We start from the raw sequence: 16,524 nt of genomic DNA, 5'->3' as shown, positions 1-16,524 counted from the left end.
CAATCTCCCCCGCTAGAATGTAAGCCCATAAGCACAGGGAGTTTTGTCTGTTCTGTTCAGTTCATTGCTCTACTCCCAGTGCCTAGAATAGTGCCTAGCATATAGCAGGCACTCAATAAGTATTTGTGAAGTGTATGAATGTCTCTGTTAAACCTATGGCTGGACCTTGAGCAAGACGTTTCTCTGAACCTCACAGAATAAAAAAGTTGGGTTGAATGGCATTGATGACCTTTCTAGGCTGGCCAGTCTGTGATCCCCATTTTAGGCTCTGAGTCATTGTTTCTAAGGCAAGCTAAGGGGTGCATGAAGAGGTTCTTATATGGAGGAAAGACAGGGATGGATAAAGGCAAACCTGCATGAAGGAGGAGCACATGGGTAACTTCTGAGGCTGGAGACCAGGGCACCCTCTGAAAATAAATATGAATTGTTTTCTTTGACATGCACAGGGCTCTAATTCCAATAGGGGATGCTTCACTAGAAACTGAGGGTACAAGACACTAGGGATCCATCCCGGGCATGTTGTCTTTGTGCTAAGTGAGTCAGCTTGGTCAACAGAGTGCTCATAGGCCCCGAAACTCTCCTGGGAAAAATAGCATAAATAGCAGCAGAGATTCCATTGAAGGGTATAGAAAATACATTTTTAATTTTGATAGAGTTCACAAATTACAGCATTGACATTTCTTTAAACAAATACTTCTGTCAAAGCACAGCATTACCATGTGTCCCCAGATGCCCAAGAGGCAGTGATTTCATGTCCCCCTGAGGTTTAGCAGAGCCACCAATGTCAACAGGATGGCTGACGGGGCCTAGATTTGCTACCAGATAAGCCAGTGAGACATGCTGTCAGATTTATAGTTATATAATCAAGTATTTAAAAAGATGCACAATAGGTAACTGCAATGAGCTTGTTCTGCGTTTAGCAATAGTTCCTTTCAAACAAAGAAGATAGTTTTCAGTATCAAGAAGGATGCCTGTATGTATGTCTTCCACGGAGCCTTTCCTACAGATTGCTTTCATTACACAATAAAAGGAGTTCAGCTTCACTGTGACCTAGGAGGAAGAAAATAACAGCCAGAATTTAGTTACTGGTAAATTGTCAGACTCAACATCTATTATCTCACTTACTCTTTATAGTAATGCTTGGAGGTAGATACTATTGTAGTCCTCAATTTACAGATGGAGAAACTGAGGCTTGGAGAGAATTAAGTAACCAGTTCATGGTCATATAGCTGGTAAAGGGCAGATACAGTTCTTGAACCCAAGTCTGTGCACTTAATTTGGAGGTACATGATATAGTAATGTATACTCTAAAATGATAGTGCCATTATCTTTCAAACTCAAATGCTAGAATTGTCAAAATTATAAGTGTCAAAGAGCAGTGTTTTAAATAAACAGGATCTATATTTCTTGGTCTGATGATCTCAGGGTTACAAGGAGAGACTGAAAAAACAGAGATTAATCAAAATTCTAGGGTTTTAGCTATTGGAACTCAGACACTGGTGTGGGTACCTTCCCTTATGGATTTTTTTAAACCACATGGTCTCAGGGAGGCTCAGAGGGTGAAATACACCCCTGTAAAAGCCAGTCATTCATCTTCCCATCCCATCATACAAGGGCAGTCACCTTCTTGAGTCATTCAGCTGCCCAGTCTTGAAGGTCCCTGCGGCGCCTGCCGAAGGCTTTGGAACCCACATTGGTGGGCACAAAGTTGTTCTTCACCACACCCCCTGATCTGCTCAGCAAGCCTGCCAGCCGATGAGTCACACAGGTGGCAGTGTCACAGGCTCTCTTCTGGGCAGTGATTCTGATTTGCAGGATGGAGAAAGAAGAGAAGATCTGTGAGTGAGAGGCTGGGAGAGAGGTCAGCCTCATGGGACCTTCACGGTAAAGTTCCTGTGCTGAAAGGCACCAATTAACTTTAAGTGTTTCTCCCAAACACAATTATCAGAGCAGAAAATCACAAGGCCATTAGGGAAAATGCCATGATCACGCCCCATAGATATTCCCAGGGGTGTCAGAAAACCCAAAGGTGACTCTGGATGACTGGCTATGGAATATGGAGCAGTAACAACCAATCTTTCCTGTATAAACTAACTAAAAATTAAAGCGGAGGTTTATGACACTGGAGTGAATTATGGCCCTACACCCAGCCCCATTCACAAAGGACTATAAAATCTATACCCCACTCACGGGCACCAAATACCCCTTCTTAGGAAAATAAAAAATTCCTCAGTCTTACCTGGAAGATGAGTGGAGTTTGCAGCATTAAATCCTAGAGGTACTTACCTGCTCCTTAGGACTCCTGTTCTTGCTGCTTGAGCTTGGTCAGAGGGACCAACCACCGTATCCTCTGTCCAACTAGCCTAGGGTTAAGGCTATTTCTAAGCATAGGTCTTAGACACTATGAAGCCTGGGACATAGATCAGAGCAATGACCAGCACAGCTCAGATCTTTGGGGAAAAATAGTTTTATTCCTCAAATGATCAGTACATTCAGAAGCAGGACAGAGGAGCTCTCATGACATCTCTGGGGGACTCAAAGCAGCCCTTACTTTGTGGTATTTTCCCGGGTGATTCTCTTCCAGCCTGTGAGTCCTGCTCTTTTTCCTCCCATCTGAAGCTTGAGACATCCTCTGCCACAAGGAAAGTCACCAATACCAGCCCAAAGAGCCACAACAGAGGAACTAAACCACATGCATCAAGTTATAGGAAGGACGCAAGAAGGGAAATTAGGAAGGAGAGGGAGGAGTTTAGTTGGCATCCTGGGGCATGCTAACATAACGGCGATGGTTTCTCTCCAAGTCGCTGGACATATCCCTTTTCTTTCCAGGTGCTCCAACCCCAATTGCAGTTTGGGGGAACGTGTGAAACTTGTTGAAGTCCTGCGTGTATGTGCCCAGCATGCAAGTACTCAGATTACCGCACCGCTTAGATCTGGGGCTGTCCAGGCTGCAGGGAAAAGACATGCCAGACAGTACCATGCACCAGAATCTGTCCCCATGGGCAGTCACTTAGAAGGTTAGACCAGGCAGGGGACCCTCTGAGTGGGAGCAGGAGGGGCAGGCAGGAGAGCAGCTCACTTATCCTTCCTTAGGACAGCTCAGATGTGCAGTGGGCCAGGGCAGTGCAGGGAAGGGCTGGATGGGGAAGGATGATCTTTTCTGGCATTCCACATGCTGTTCAGTCCTTCATGCTTGACAGAGGGGTTCTCAGGGCAGATGCAGGAGCAATACATGCCTCTGCCTGAGCAGTGCTGGGGCCAGGCCAGGGGATGGTCTCTGCTCAGGCTCAAGGTACACAGGGATGTGTGTACACAGGATCTGGGGAAGGGTGCTCTCCCTGGCTTCCTGATAACATGCACATCTCCACAGATGCCACACATTTAAAGGCTTGACCTACCTCAGACACTGCTCTATCTGTCCCCATCCCCTGCAAGGGCCTTACCTTCACCTTGCAAATGTGAAATGAAGGCTCCTTATAGGTGTGAAAGAATGTTATATGCAGATTAACAAGATGGATCCAAATTTCTAGAATTTCCTGAGATATATTATGTCTATCCCTGACTTCACCCTTACTAGTGTTAACTCAACCAGTGCTGGGAGGTCTCCCAGTACTGCAAGAACAATTACCACAGTGAGCGATTCCACACCTCTCCATTTCATTTCCTAAGAACTTTCAGAAAGGAGCCTTTTATTGTGTCTAACCGCAGTTCAGTTCCTCCAGCCGCACTGGCACCTCTGTCTCCCTTGGAGCCTGAGAACAGCCGGGCCCCAGGTCCCGGTGAACAACACAGCCTGTTGGATTCCTGGCCAGTGTGTTCTCTCCTACCTCCTGGGATCCACCTTCCTGGGTATGCTGCGGGGAGAGGAGGCCCTGTGCTGGACGCTTGGGGAGCCTCACCTGGAGCCCTCGGTCTCCGGCTCCTGCCCCAGCTCACTGGCCTTCATCTGCACATAGTCCTGCACCAGTGCAGCCAGCAGGAGGCGCGCTTCCTCCTCACTGAGTGTGGCTGGGTCTGGGCTGCTCTCTAGGGCAGACCTGTGAAGGGGAAGCTGACTCAGTGCAGGCTGTCAGCCCCTGCCTGCCCCTCCCCAGGATAAGCAGCCAGGCTTCCTGGTCTTTGCTTCTTCCCCTGAGAATGTGGCCAGTGGGAGTATTAGGGGACAGGGCACAAGGCCAGTGTCGTTCCCAGGACCCAGGCACTGGTGTGGCCTCCAAGCAGTGGTGTGCTAGAACCAGTTTGTATAGGCTTGTGAAAGCTGATGGTTAAATTTTCAAGAATTTTGCAAGCTGAGTGCAGCCATTATTAAAAATTAAATGCTAAAACTTACGGTTAGTGTTGAACCTGAAAATAGTTTCAGTTTAATAGATTTATATGTGGGTGAGAAATAGATCAACAGGTAAAATACCAGACTGAACAATAACAAATTTAGTGGCAAACTATTTAACACAATAGGATGCAATTCATTTATCAAATCATGGCGGAATAGGATAAATAGGATGACAAAACATACGAAAGTTTGACTAAAAGCAACAAAAGCATTTTGTGAGACTCAATGGACCATATAAAATGTATAATAGGCTGGGTGCGGTGGCTCATGGCTATAATCCCAGCACTTTGGGAGGCCAAGGCAGGCAGATCACCTGAGGTCAGGAGTTTGAGACCAGCCTGGCCAATATGGTGAAACCCTACCTCTACTAAAAATGTAAAAATTAGGCGGGCAGGGTGGTGGGCGTCTGTAATCCCAACTACTCGGGAGGCTGAGGCAGGAGAATTGCTTGAACACAGGAGATGGAAGTTGCAGTGAGCCGACACGGTGCCATTGCACTCCAGCATGGGTGACAGAGTGAGAATCCATCTCAAAAAAAATTATAATAAAGAATATTGTCTAAATATTTATCACTATTTATAAATTATGTACTACACATCTTTATATCAGAAAAAATTATACATGTGCACGAGTACATACATTACCCCTGCCCCCAGTCAGTTTTTAAGCATTCAGCACACCACACTTTAGAGGCATGGAATTGTCTGATACCTGTGCGGTTCTGGCTTCGGGCTGTCTTACCTGAATGGTGCTGCATGGAGGCTGCCTGCCTGCAACAGGACCAAGATGCTGAGAGCCAGGAAGGGGGAGAACTTCTGGAAGCCCATGACACCTCTCTGCAAGGGAAGAATGAGGTAAACTACCTGTGCCAGTTCAAAGTTCTAGGAGCCCACAAACCTTGGCTCCTATCCTGCTTTCTGTCTTGCTTCTAACGCCCTGACTTTCTGGCTTCAGACTGGTCATTATATTTCTCTTCTTCTTTGTTTCCTCATCAGCACAGTGGACTCTTCCTGGAAGGTTCAGCAGGCCTCTAGCATGCACAGTTTGACAAAGCTGGAGAAGCAATCCTAGCGGGAGAGCTGAGTAGGGGAGGCCTCAGTCCTACCCTTCTCCCCAAAGCTGCACACATGCATATAAACCTGATAGCTAGGTCTCTGCGGAGGACATGCTCCCAGGCCCCTGTCACAGAAGCTGCTCCCATAAGGAAACCCAGAGCTGTCCTCCTCTTGTGGGGCTTTTGCATACACCGTGGTGGGGGCGGGGTGGGGGAGGGGAGAGATCTGTCCGGAGGGATTGTCTCTATGATTGGAATCTGAGAAATAAAATAATCAATTTTAGTCCTCAGCCGCTCCAGCGCTGACACCTCAGTCTCCTGCAGGAACGAAATTTTACTCTTAAATTGGGACCCAAGACTTTCTGTCTTTGCTCCCTGAACCTGTGACTGGGGCTTGCAGTTTAGGGCTGCTTGTCCCTCAGTCGTGGGGCCTGTCTGCCACCCATCCACTCTGTTCCAGGTTCTGAACCAATTTCCCTGGGACTGCTAGGCGCAAGACGCCATCCCTGATCGCACCGTCTGCGGAAAGTTACTCTTGCCTCAGTCTCTGTGCGCGGTCCCTGGGGAGCCTGAGTGTCCCGAGACTGGCCCAAGCCTGTGTGCAGAGAGAATAAGACTGGAGTCCGCAGCCGAGCAGGAAGAGCGAGCCTGGGAACTGAGACTGTCTGATCCAACCTAGGGCAGGAGCCGGTATAAATCGCCGACTAACAGAAGCTATCTGATGAAGAGACTAATGGAGAGAGAGGGAGAGGAGGAAAGGGGGAGAGAAACTGACTAATGGAGGGAGAGGGAGAGGGAGAGAGAGACATACCTGAGCCAGAATCTCGGGACTCGCCTGGCAGAAGGTGGCTTGGATCAGAGGCGGTGGCAGCGGCGGCGGCAGCGTACAGCCAGAGCCCTGCGGAAGCGGCGGCGACACTTGGGCTGGGTAGCGTCTCTGATGCCTCCCAGCGCCAGCGACTGCTCTTATTCCCGCCGTTGTGGGTCGGAAAAGTTCAGCCAGTGCACAGCAACCAATGGGCGGAGGGGTCCTTCGCCCCAGCTGGGTTGCGTCACCCTCATGCTTCCAGAACCTGGAGGATCCAGCAGGACGGTCCCACTTGTATTTGCATTGAAGTCATTGATGGAAATGGGCGGGGGGATGGTGGGGCACCAAAAGAAACGCCCTTAAAGTGAGCGGGAATTTGAGGGCAGTTTGACGTCATGGTGAATTTCACCTCTCAGTCCGGCCTGGTTTTGAACCCGCACCCCACTCCACCCCTGGTTTCGGGATTTGGCGGAAAGGGTCCAGGACTGTAGGGACTCTTCCAACTCTGACCCCAGACCCCTGCCCAAGTGAGATTTTAAAGGCTAATGCCCCTAAGGGTGGATTCTGGGCCCAAGAAGGCTGACTCCAGTAGCTAGTATTACCCACAGAGGGCCAGGGCTCGTGGGAAACAAGAGAGGGAGCTGGGAGCAAGAATTTTGTTAGGCAGGAGTTCAATTACAGTTGACCCAGTTCCGAGTTGTGTGATCATGGGCAAGTAACTTCCCAGAGCTTCAATATACTCATCTTTGAAATGGGGACCACAGTCTTATCTTGAAAGAATGTTGTGAGAAATAGCCCAGTGCCTGGGCTCCAGATAGGCAGGGATCTAAAAGAGTTTCCTGGTCCGCATGGGGGATTCCGTCAGATCTCCATGGATACCTTCAGAATCCCCATCTCCCCGGACTGTCCTGGGGTACTCTTCAGATCCATTACATGTGTGAGGAGGGGGCCGATGACCTGCTGGGCCTGAGGGGTGAGTTGCAAGGTACAGATGTGGAAGCCTCCATCCAGGCCTCTGGCCCTCTCCCTTCCTACCCTGCCATCCATCACCTGCCTGAGCCGTTTGCACAGCTGCCCCTTCGTTTCCGGCTGCTGTTTGCCAAGACTTCCCAGACACATTCTCTTCCGGTCCCGCACCCCCACCCCCACACTTCAGTCCTCTCCTAAAGAGCAGGCAGGCCTGACAGTGCTGTGTGGTCCCTGCCTAGACCGAAGCTCACACTCACTTCCGGTCACACTCATTTACACACACACAAACCCATTACTGTCTCCCAACATGTGCCCACTCTGAATCACAGACACTAAAAAACAGATACTGGCGCAGAAGAGTATCCTGAGGGGTTCACTCAAACGTGTCCCAAGCCTGCCTCCGAGTCTCTCTGGCGGTCGCATCCACACGCCCGCACGACGATGACCTGCTTGCATCAAACCTGCACACATCACAAACAGGCCCCCTCCATCACACCCAATTACACGTGACCTCGACAACTCTCACATCCCGCAGAACCGGGTTTCAATTTCACTGTGCCTGAGCATTCAGCTCCAGGCGCGCCCAGAACAGTAGAGGTCGGGACTAAGGTACTTGCCGCCCACAGCGTCCAGAGTGGCGATCAATAAGCTTTTCAGCGTCCCCACCACCTCCCGGTGTGAGCGCGCAGCGCGCGATCTGCAGCAGCCGGTCCGGGCGCTGCCTGTGCGGTGAGCGCAGCAGCAGCATCCCGGGGCTGTTGGGAGAGGCAGGGACTCTGACTTGAGGTTCTTTGAGGCGGAGCAGAAATTAGCCCCAAGGTGTGCCGTCCGTGGCGCGAGTCACGGACCTCCAGGTACTCTGGGGTCGTGTTAGCACCCTTGTCCTCAGTCCCCAGAAGCGTCTACATTTCTTAGGATAACACCCCTGCCCCGCGCTGCATCTCTTCCCCCTCGGGGATTGGTGGACTCCGTGCTCAAGGGGGCAGCGGGAACGCCTGACTTCCGAGATGCCCTTAATTGACTCTCTTCCTTCTTAACTACAGCGAGGGAATAACAACTCGGGGCTGGGGACTAGGTATCTGAGACTAGGTATCGCTCTCCGCAGGGCCCGCCGGTAGGGCGGTCACAGGACCCGGGATTGGAACTGGACCGGGAGGACAACGGCGCGCGTCAGGCGCAGAGAGTGGAACAGGCAAGTTTCGCGCGGAGCCGGACTTGGATGGCGGATCGTGGGCACAATGAGCCGCGGATCCTGAAGGAAGACAACCCCTGCTGAGACCCTGTCCCGAGCCTTGGAGCTTTTCAGCAGTTTAGACTCCGATCGCGGCCTGGGTTTTCGGTGCAGAGCTGCTTAAAGAGTTGCGAAGGCCGCAGTGCGGGCACTAAGTGGAGCGTAGTGTTTGCGCCTCTGCCACCTGGGCAGTAGCAGAAGAGCATTTGCACTCAGCTACCACATACTTCAGCGGAAATGACTTTTTCCAAGACTAGAGGTTTCTAACATAAGAACCTCTTGAAACCGTTTGTAAGTGTGTCTGTGATGTATGTTTTCCTAAAGAGAGAGCTCATAGCTTTCGCCCGTGCCACAGTGACCACAAAATGAAAGACTGTAGAAGCAGATTTTGTGGCCATGTCACTTTGCGGGGTCGGAATTCTACTCCTGACTGTCGGGTGTGTCTTCAGCCTTCAGAATCCACACGCACTCCGCACTATCAAATCTTTGGCGGCTACAAATCAAAGAAAGGTTGGTGCTGTGGAGCGCTAACCAGAGCCTGCGTCCAGAGGGCGCTAGTGTAGCCGCGAGCAGTTTCAAGGCAGACTTTAAAAGTCCGTCTCTTTAGGACAGAAGGGGTGGTCATTAACTCACCTCTCAAACACTCCTTGAGTTTGTAGTAAGTGCCTGGCGCCTTGCTGGGGGCTGAAAGTTTTTTTCGTTTTTGTTTTAAAGTCATTTTCTCCAGCAATTAGCACCATGCCAGGCACCCTAGTAGATGATCCGCCAAAGTTAAATGAATGAAAATTCATTCTGGCAAATTCACCAGTTTCATAAGGTAGCTCGCAGAAAATTCGGACCTGGTTGGAGCGGCATTTCGCTTTGCTTTCCGAAATTCACAAACTTTTCAGCCAGACTCCTCCCATTTTATTTGTCACAGCAAGTCGGTTCCCAGGCAGAAGTTTTAGGAATGAGGCAGGGAAATAAGGATTTCGTCTAGGGTTCTCTCTAAAGACTGAGATCTTCTGGTGCGAAATGCGAAGTCATTCTCTGAGCCCATCCCTGATTTACTGAGCGAGCCGAAGGAAGCTTAGAGCTTCCCGTGCTCGGATCGCATAGATTTCATCACGCTATTCCTGGAACTTCTCTGAGTTTCAGTACTAAACGGAGCATGGTCTAAAGAAAGTTGGTAAGGAAAATGCTGATTTTAAGAAAATAGTCGCTTGACTATTTGACCCTTAATTTTTACTGTCTTATTTCCTAACTTTATAATCTGGAAATCAGGGTCAGTTTTGAAACAATCTGATTTTGGAAAACAGTGTTTTTACAACACCCTAATAAAATCTAACTGCAATGTTTGTTCCCATTCGTTTAGACCGGAATCCTGTACCCTTTGCTCTAGAAATAAAAATAAAGATGCAATCTGGTTGAAAATTCTTATGTGAATTTCCATGTGATTAAAAAAGTCACACCTAAAGGCTTGAGTTCAGAACTCAGGTTAAATTTATTGCTGCTCTACAATTTCTTCATAATATAGACTCAACCACAAAATCTCAGCAGTAGCAACAGCACCACCAGCAACAGTAATACAACAGCCAACAACACACACATTTTCTTCAGCCTGGCAGAAACGTGGAGCTATCAAATTAACTGGAAAATCCCAACTGAAAATCGATTGTACTGTTTAAAGGAGGGCAGACATCAAAGCTTTCCATCATCCTATTTACTGAAGAACATGCCAAGAGAAGTACTTGCTTCTGAATCATTTTCCTAAGACACTTTTAGAGTGCAGTAAAGCTGCTTCTGGGGGAGGGGGTACAGAAATGACTGTCAAAGAGACAGCAAGATTCACAAGAACCAAGATACAGAAACAGCCTAAGTGTCCATTGATGTTTGAATTCTTAAAGAAAATGTGGTGTGTGTTTATCACACACACACACAATGGAATATCAGTTAGCAATATTATTCAGAAGAAGGAAATATTGTCATTTGTGTCAATATGGCTGAACCTGAGGGATATTATGCCACACCAAATAAGTGAGGCACAGAAAGACACATAATACATGATCTCACTTATATGTAGAATCTCAAAAAACAAGTTGAATTCAGTATCAAAGGGTAGAATGGTGATTATTTGGGGCTGCAGTTGGGGGTAAAAGAGAGAAATTAGTTAAAGGATACAACCTTTCAGTTATAAGGTGAGTAAGTCCTGGAGACCTAATATACAGGCTGGTGACTACAGTTAACATATGCTTGAAATTTGCTAAAAGAGTAGATCTCAGGAGCTCTAAGCACACACACACACACACACACATACATGCACACACACAGGAAACTGTGAGGTAATATGTTCATTAACTTGATTGTTGCAATCATTTCATAAAGTATACAAGTATTAAAATATCATATTTTATACCTTAAAAATAAAAACCTTTAATATGGAAATAAAAGTGAAAAAAAAAAGAGAGTGGGAGACAGCTGAAATTCCCCAGTGGGAATTTTGCTGAAGGCTTTACAAGAGGTGCCTCTGTGTAAACACTGGAGAGGATATCAATGTTTTATTAATAACCTAGATATAGAATTATCTCAAAGATGTTGCATGTGCAGTCAGTATGAAAAGTCACATAAATCATATTAAATTGAAACAAAGAAAACATATTATAAATATTGTAACTACCATCAACTAAGTTCCATCCATGTGCCAGGCACTGTGTATATATTATCTTTCTTATTAAACTGTTTAATAAGATAGATATTTTTATCTTCGTTGTATATGCAAGGGAATAGTAAGAGTATTTGGCTTGAATTAATTATATTTTCCAGTCTCCTTTTGAGGACCTGAAACATAGCTTATCTGTCTGCCATGTCAGTTAAGAGGTGTGGTACCCTGGATCCAGAGGGAGATATAGGCATGTCTGCCTGCTTCAGGGCTAATGTGATTTGTAGTGAGAGACTCAACGAGCAGGCATAAATCATTTATAATTCCTGGACCAACATTTGGGAACATTGACAGTTTTGCAGCAGGAAAATAAATGTTGGTGCCACCACTTAAGTAAATTGCCAAAGAATACAACCCAAATCAGATTTATAACAATATTTATAAGATAAAATTGTAAAACACTTGAGTTCACACAAACAAAAATCCAAATGACTTAACTTCTTATATTTAGCATCATGCATTACTTCATCTTGTCTGAAATTGTGGTTGATTTTATAGAGTGTTCTATTTTGCCAATGGATGTGGGGGGTTGAGATGGGATGGGATAGGAGTCAGTGGAAACAGTGCTGGGAGTCAGAAGTTAGGGTTCTAATTCTCACCCCTAAGGGTATGACTTTGAGGACATCATTTGGACCTCTGTTTCCACATCTGATATAGGAACTTTTATGGGATCGAGGGATTCCTAAATTCCTTTTTAATTCTGACATTCTATCAGTATGCTGTGAATTTTATGCTGTTTTTGCAGTACTTTTCTATAAGACCAGGCCACCTACTATTTGGCTTCCTCCACTTGCCCTGACAGTTACCACTGTCTTCTAAAAGAACAGCTGAGGAGTTCACCATGAAGGAGGAAGGATATGTCATTCTTTGCAGTGACACAATCAGAAAAGGTACTGCTCCCCCACCTAAATATGAGGGATAAATGATTTTGAGAAGAGACAGGAGAAGAAGGGAACAAATGTCCTCGTCCTTGTCTCCTTATCAACAAAAGATGTACTGGTATCCTTTAAAAGGTGACAGAGAGGATGCCAGCAGAACTGGGAGCACTAAGTTCTCTGCTTTGTGAAAATGAATCTGCAATGAACTCCTGGTCTGGATGCCCATCTTTCTGCAAGTTGTCAGCAGAAGCTTTGCAATGTGGCTACTTGGTGAGTTCACATACAGCCCAACCCATAGTTCTGATGGAGCCTGAAAATCAGCTCTGAAAAGTTCTCCTCAGAAGATGCCTCTGAAGTGAAAGGCATGAAAAAAGAGACTAACCTTCAGGTAGGTCCAGCCAATATTTTAACAAACATTCAATGAATAATTTGGTTGGAAGGTAAATCAATTGAATATGCATAGAGAAATGTATTATGTTAAGTAGTACATACAATAAATACATAAAATGCATTTGTTTAGAGGGGTTATAAAATTATAATTATATAGCTATACATGTTTGAAAATATTCTATATTAGTAGAAATAGAATGAACCAAGTAAGTACATTTATTAAAATATACGAGGAGCAGGTGAAAGAAAGAAGTGTAGGACTATTTGTATCTTTGTTACCAAAGAGCAAAGAAAAAGTATGGCTAGTTAACTGGAGTTAATGAAGAGACCCCCACCAACTTTTCTAACTAGGCTCTCTTCCAGTGTTAATGACGTTGTGCCCACAAATGCTGTGTGCAAATGAAGCAATCATGTAGAGCCATCCTTGATCTTCAGATCTTCTTGGGTGAGTTTGGAGTGCATTTTGAGTAGAGGACAAAGACTGAGATCATATGGATAAGGACTTATATTGCAAATAAAGGACATATGCTGAGTTTTTGTGTTCAAGACCATCTTGGGCCTACCTGTTGGTCTCCTGCTGGTATCACCTTAGAAATGTGAGTAAATCCAGGTTGCCTCACCTTCTATGTTTGCTGTCATCACTTTATGTAAGGATCCCTGGACTAGGGAATAGTAGAGTTTGTTCTCTTGGTGGCTGTTGAGAGCTAAGTTAGGTTGCTAGTAACTGGGTGGCCTGATGCCTCATTTGTTTCTTCCTGAACCTATTGCTGTCAGAGGGTCAGCATTCTCTAGAGGAGGTGAGATAATGAAGTTAACAGGATTGAGGGTTCACCATATGCAGGAAAAAGTGGAAATGAGTAAGACCAATTTACTAAAAGCACTATGTGGTCTCTCAGGGAGACAAGACCCACACATCTGAAATAATGAAAGAGGAATACAAGATAGTGAACAAGTATACTAGTTTCCCATTGCTGCTGTAACAAATTACCACAAATTTAGTGGTTTAAAACAACACACATTTATTATATTACATTTTTGTAGGTTAGAAGTTCAACATCCAACATGGGTCTCACTGGTCTAAAATGTTTGTAGGACTGTTTTTCTTTCTATAGGTTCTAGGGGAGCATCCATTTCCTTTCAATTTCCAGCTTTTAGAGGCCTCCCAAGTTCCTTGGCTCATGGCCCCCTTCCTCTATCTTCAAACCCAAAGTGAAATACATCTCACATCACATCACTCTGACCTCCTCTTCTGCTTCCCTCTTTTACTTGACAGGATCCTTTTGGTTACCTTAGGTCCAACTCCTGGAGAATCCTGGATAATCTATCTCAGGGTCCTCTATTTAATCACATCTGCAAAGTCCCTTTTGTTCTGTTCTCAGGGATTAGGGTGCAGACATTTTGGGGGAGGTCATTCTTCTGTCTGCCATAATAAGTAAAGGCTGGGTTAATTGGCAAGGAATGTAAATGATGGGGGTTGGAGAAAGAGGCTGCAAGCACTTTTAGGAAGCCTCCCAGAGATAGTGGGGCCAAAACCAGAAAGTGGCTAAATGGGGGAAATTACAGAGTCTCTGTTGAAGAATCCATCTACTGGGTTGGGGAAGAGGATGAGGAGACAAAACAAGCCCTCTTTATATCAGGTGCCATCCTCTACGCCTCTTTTGCTGGGAAGGGAGACCTCCTGAATATGTACTTTACTCTTGTTGGCATTCAATCCTTAGGTGGACTATGTCTAGAAATCATGAAATCTCATGTATCAGAAGTTTCTCTTTTATCAACTTCCAATGTATTATGTGTCCCTTTGATATTCATGTTTAGATATGCTATAAACAAAGGGGAGATATTGAGCCAACTGGTGTCAGGTTTGGTTCAGGCATCTCTGGGGTGAAATTCCAGTGGGGGTGGGAAATGGAACCTTTGCCACCACATTAGTCCGTGTCTTAGCATATTATGATGGTGTTATTAAATCTTAAAGTTGGAGCTTAGCCTTTGAACCCATGGCTCAGATATCTTGCTAGACTCCTGTGACAAATAACCGAAGAGCAGGTTTCTAATAAATTGATCACCAAATTAAAACGCATTTGAAAAAAATCCACTTAAAAAAATGTGTGGCTTCACAGAGGTTGGGCAGGCAATAGGGAATTGCTAAAATGTGTGGGGTGTGTAGGTGAGCCTCAGGACTTTCCAGCACCCAGTGTGGGGAAGATTTCTAATGTCTCCCTACTCCCATGAGAGAAGTTGCTAATTATTCATACTCAGGCATTGGGGCTTGTGAAGATTTTATGTGTAACTCCCCCCTACCATGGGACATATTAACTGCCATTAGAGCTTAGAACAAGGAACACCGAGTCAGTACATTTTAGGTTAGATCAGAAATTAGAAAAACATTCACGGCAGAAAGAAAGAACGGGATTTTATTTCTATGGCGGTTTTCCTGGCCTCTCATTCTTGGAAAATGAGAGGGCTTAACTGGCATTTTTGTGGAGTGGAGCTGACTGTTGCCCAGGGAGCAATTCTTCCCAACCTCAGTGGTACTTTATTTACTGTAGGCACCAGGACCGGTTCCTTCCAAGGTCCAGAAGTTATTTTTAGAGTGACTTCAGCTGCCAGGGAAAGAGCTGAGTATAGTGGACAAGGGCCAGGCTGGTCACTGAGAGGTGGATGGACTTAGTGGGTGACGTCAAGGAATTACTCAGGATGGGTTCCTTTAACATGATTAAAATTCTCCCTTGGCTCAGACTAGCCAGATCCAGAATGGCTCTTCTCTCCCTGGCTAGGAACATTGTTCCGTGGAAAAAGAGAGATAGGGATAGGAACCTTCCCGTGGTACCAGAAAGCTCATTACAGAGATGACTCCTTTATGGGTATTGCCAGGGAATAATACATTACATATAAGGGATTTCTTTTTTTTTTTTTTTAATTATTATTATACTTTAAGTTCTAGGGTGGGATTTCTTATATAAATAGACTTTGACTGAGATTATGAAGAGTGGGGCTTTGAGGTCTTATGCAACTGGATTTGAGTCGTGACTCTACCATTCACTTATTGTTCTTAGGCAGATAATAATCTCCCTAAACTACAGTTTCTCAACATGTAAAATGAGGATAATAAGAACTACCTAGGAGGGTTAAAGCTATTTTATGCTAGAACACCTGACGCATTGCTTGGCATGGAGCAAATTCTTAAGAGTGGTGGCCATTATTATTAAAACAAGAGCTTATTCCTTCAAGTGCCAAATGACATCAGCTTAATACAGTAAATTAAATAAAATCATTACACATTCCTCTGTCTTCTTAAGAGGACAATCTATAAGCCTTTAATTCTCAGAATAAAACTAATTGCCAAGGCCACAACAGAATGGCTCTGGCTTTCTCAACCCTCTCAGATTCATGTCTGGCTGTGTTGCAGCCTCATTGCCCAGCAGGATTAAGTACCTGGCATATTGCCAGCATATGTCGAGTAGGTACTGTAGAGTGATAGCTATTATTGTCTTTATGACAAAAGCTTACCCCTTCAAGTGCCAAACTATATCAATTTAGTTTGAAAACATAGAAAAAGGGATTTCACACACCTCTACCTTCTTATAAAGAATAAACCAAATATAGTTTCAATTCTTTTTTGACAATTCATTGTCATCATCATAAGAATATCACTTAATGTGTTGGCCTGTATGTTGGACCAATAGCCTCAAGCAAGACCATACCACACTGTCTTTCTTTTTGAGGTGTGATATATATGTAATTTTATGATTATTCTGTTTTTTTTTTTTCTTCAGTTTGTCACCTATCGCTTATTACTGGTTTCAAGTAATGTAGCAGTGGTAGAAGATGGCTGAATAGGAACAGCTCCAGTCTCCAACTCCCAGCACGAGCGACACAGAAGACCGGTGATTTCTGCATTTTCAACTGAGGTACTGGGTTCATCTCACTAGGGAGTGCCGGACAATCGGTGCTGGTCACCTGCTGCAGCCCGACCAGCGAGAGCTGAAGCAGGGCGAGGCATCGCCTCACCTGGGAAGCGCAAGGGGAAAGGGAATCCCTTTTCCTAGCCAGGGAAACTGAGACACACAACACCTGAAAAATTGGGTAACTCCCACCCCAATACTGCGCTTTAAGCAAACAGGCACACCAGGAGATTATATCCCACACCTGGCCAGGAGGGTCCCACG

The 16,524-nt window shown here is 45.6% G+C and overlaps 1 protein-coding gene across 4 annotated transcripts; it reads right to left on the bottom strand.

Moving 5' to 3' along the window:
• Positions 1–616: 616 nt before the first annotated feature.
• CALCA (calcitonin-related polypeptide alpha) lies at positions 617–6,329 on the bottom strand. 4 transcript variants are annotated; one of them, XR_001008154.1, is made up of 6 exons: positions 6,220–6,255; positions 5,072–5,166; positions 3,900–4,037; positions 2,777–2,948; positions 1,624–1,804; positions 618–1,050 (listed from the first exon to the last, which is right to left on the bottom strand). XR_001008154.1 is itself a non-coding variant. In XM_011999563.1 (5 exons), the coding sequence occupies exons 2-4, from the start codon at positions 5,155–5,157 to the stop codon at positions 1,633–1,635; spliced, it is 396 nt and encodes a 131-aa protein (XP_011854953.1). In that variant the 5' UTR covers positions 5,158–5,166; positions 6,196–6,255; the 3' UTR covers positions 617–1,050; positions 1,624–1,632. The 4 variants fall into 4 exon arrangements, 3 of the variants coding, with proteins under 3 accessions (XP_011854953.1, XP_011854954.1, XP_011854952.1); XM_011999563.1 differs by lacking the exon at positions 2,777–2,948 and having other exon boundaries at positions 617–1,050; positions 6,196–6,255; XM_011999564.1 differs by lacking the exons at positions 618–1,050; positions 1,624–1,804 and having other exon boundaries at positions 2,450–2,948; positions 6,220–6,329.
• Positions 6,330–16,524: the final 10,195 nt, after the last annotated feature.

The sequence above is a fragment of the Mandrillus leucophaeus genome, unplaced genomic scaffold, assembly GCF_000951045.1.
Source record: "Mandrillus leucophaeus isolate KB7577 unplaced genomic scaffold, Mleu.le_1.0 Scaffold599, whole genome shotgun sequence".
Classification (NCBI taxonomy): Eukaryota; Metazoa; Chordata; class Mammalia; order Primates; family Cercopithecidae; genus Mandrillus; species Mandrillus leucophaeus.
Note: the sequence above shows the minus strand (reverse complement) of the source record. Positions and strands in the feature narration are given on the sequence as shown.

Coding starts and splice junctions, on each gene's coding strand:
- CALCA (XM_011999564.1), bottom strand. CDS start 5,157: ATGGGCTTCCAGAAGTTCTCCCCCTTCCTGGCTCTCAGCATCTTGGTC. Junction 4,038..5,071: donor CTCCATGCAGCACCATTCAG/GTAAGACAGCCC, acceptor TCCCCTTCACAG/GTCTGCCCTAGAGAGCAGCC. Junction 2,949..3,899: donor CCGGAGACCGAGGGCTCCAG/GTGAGGCTCCCC, acceptor TTTTCCCTGCAG/CCTGGACAGCCCCAGATCTA.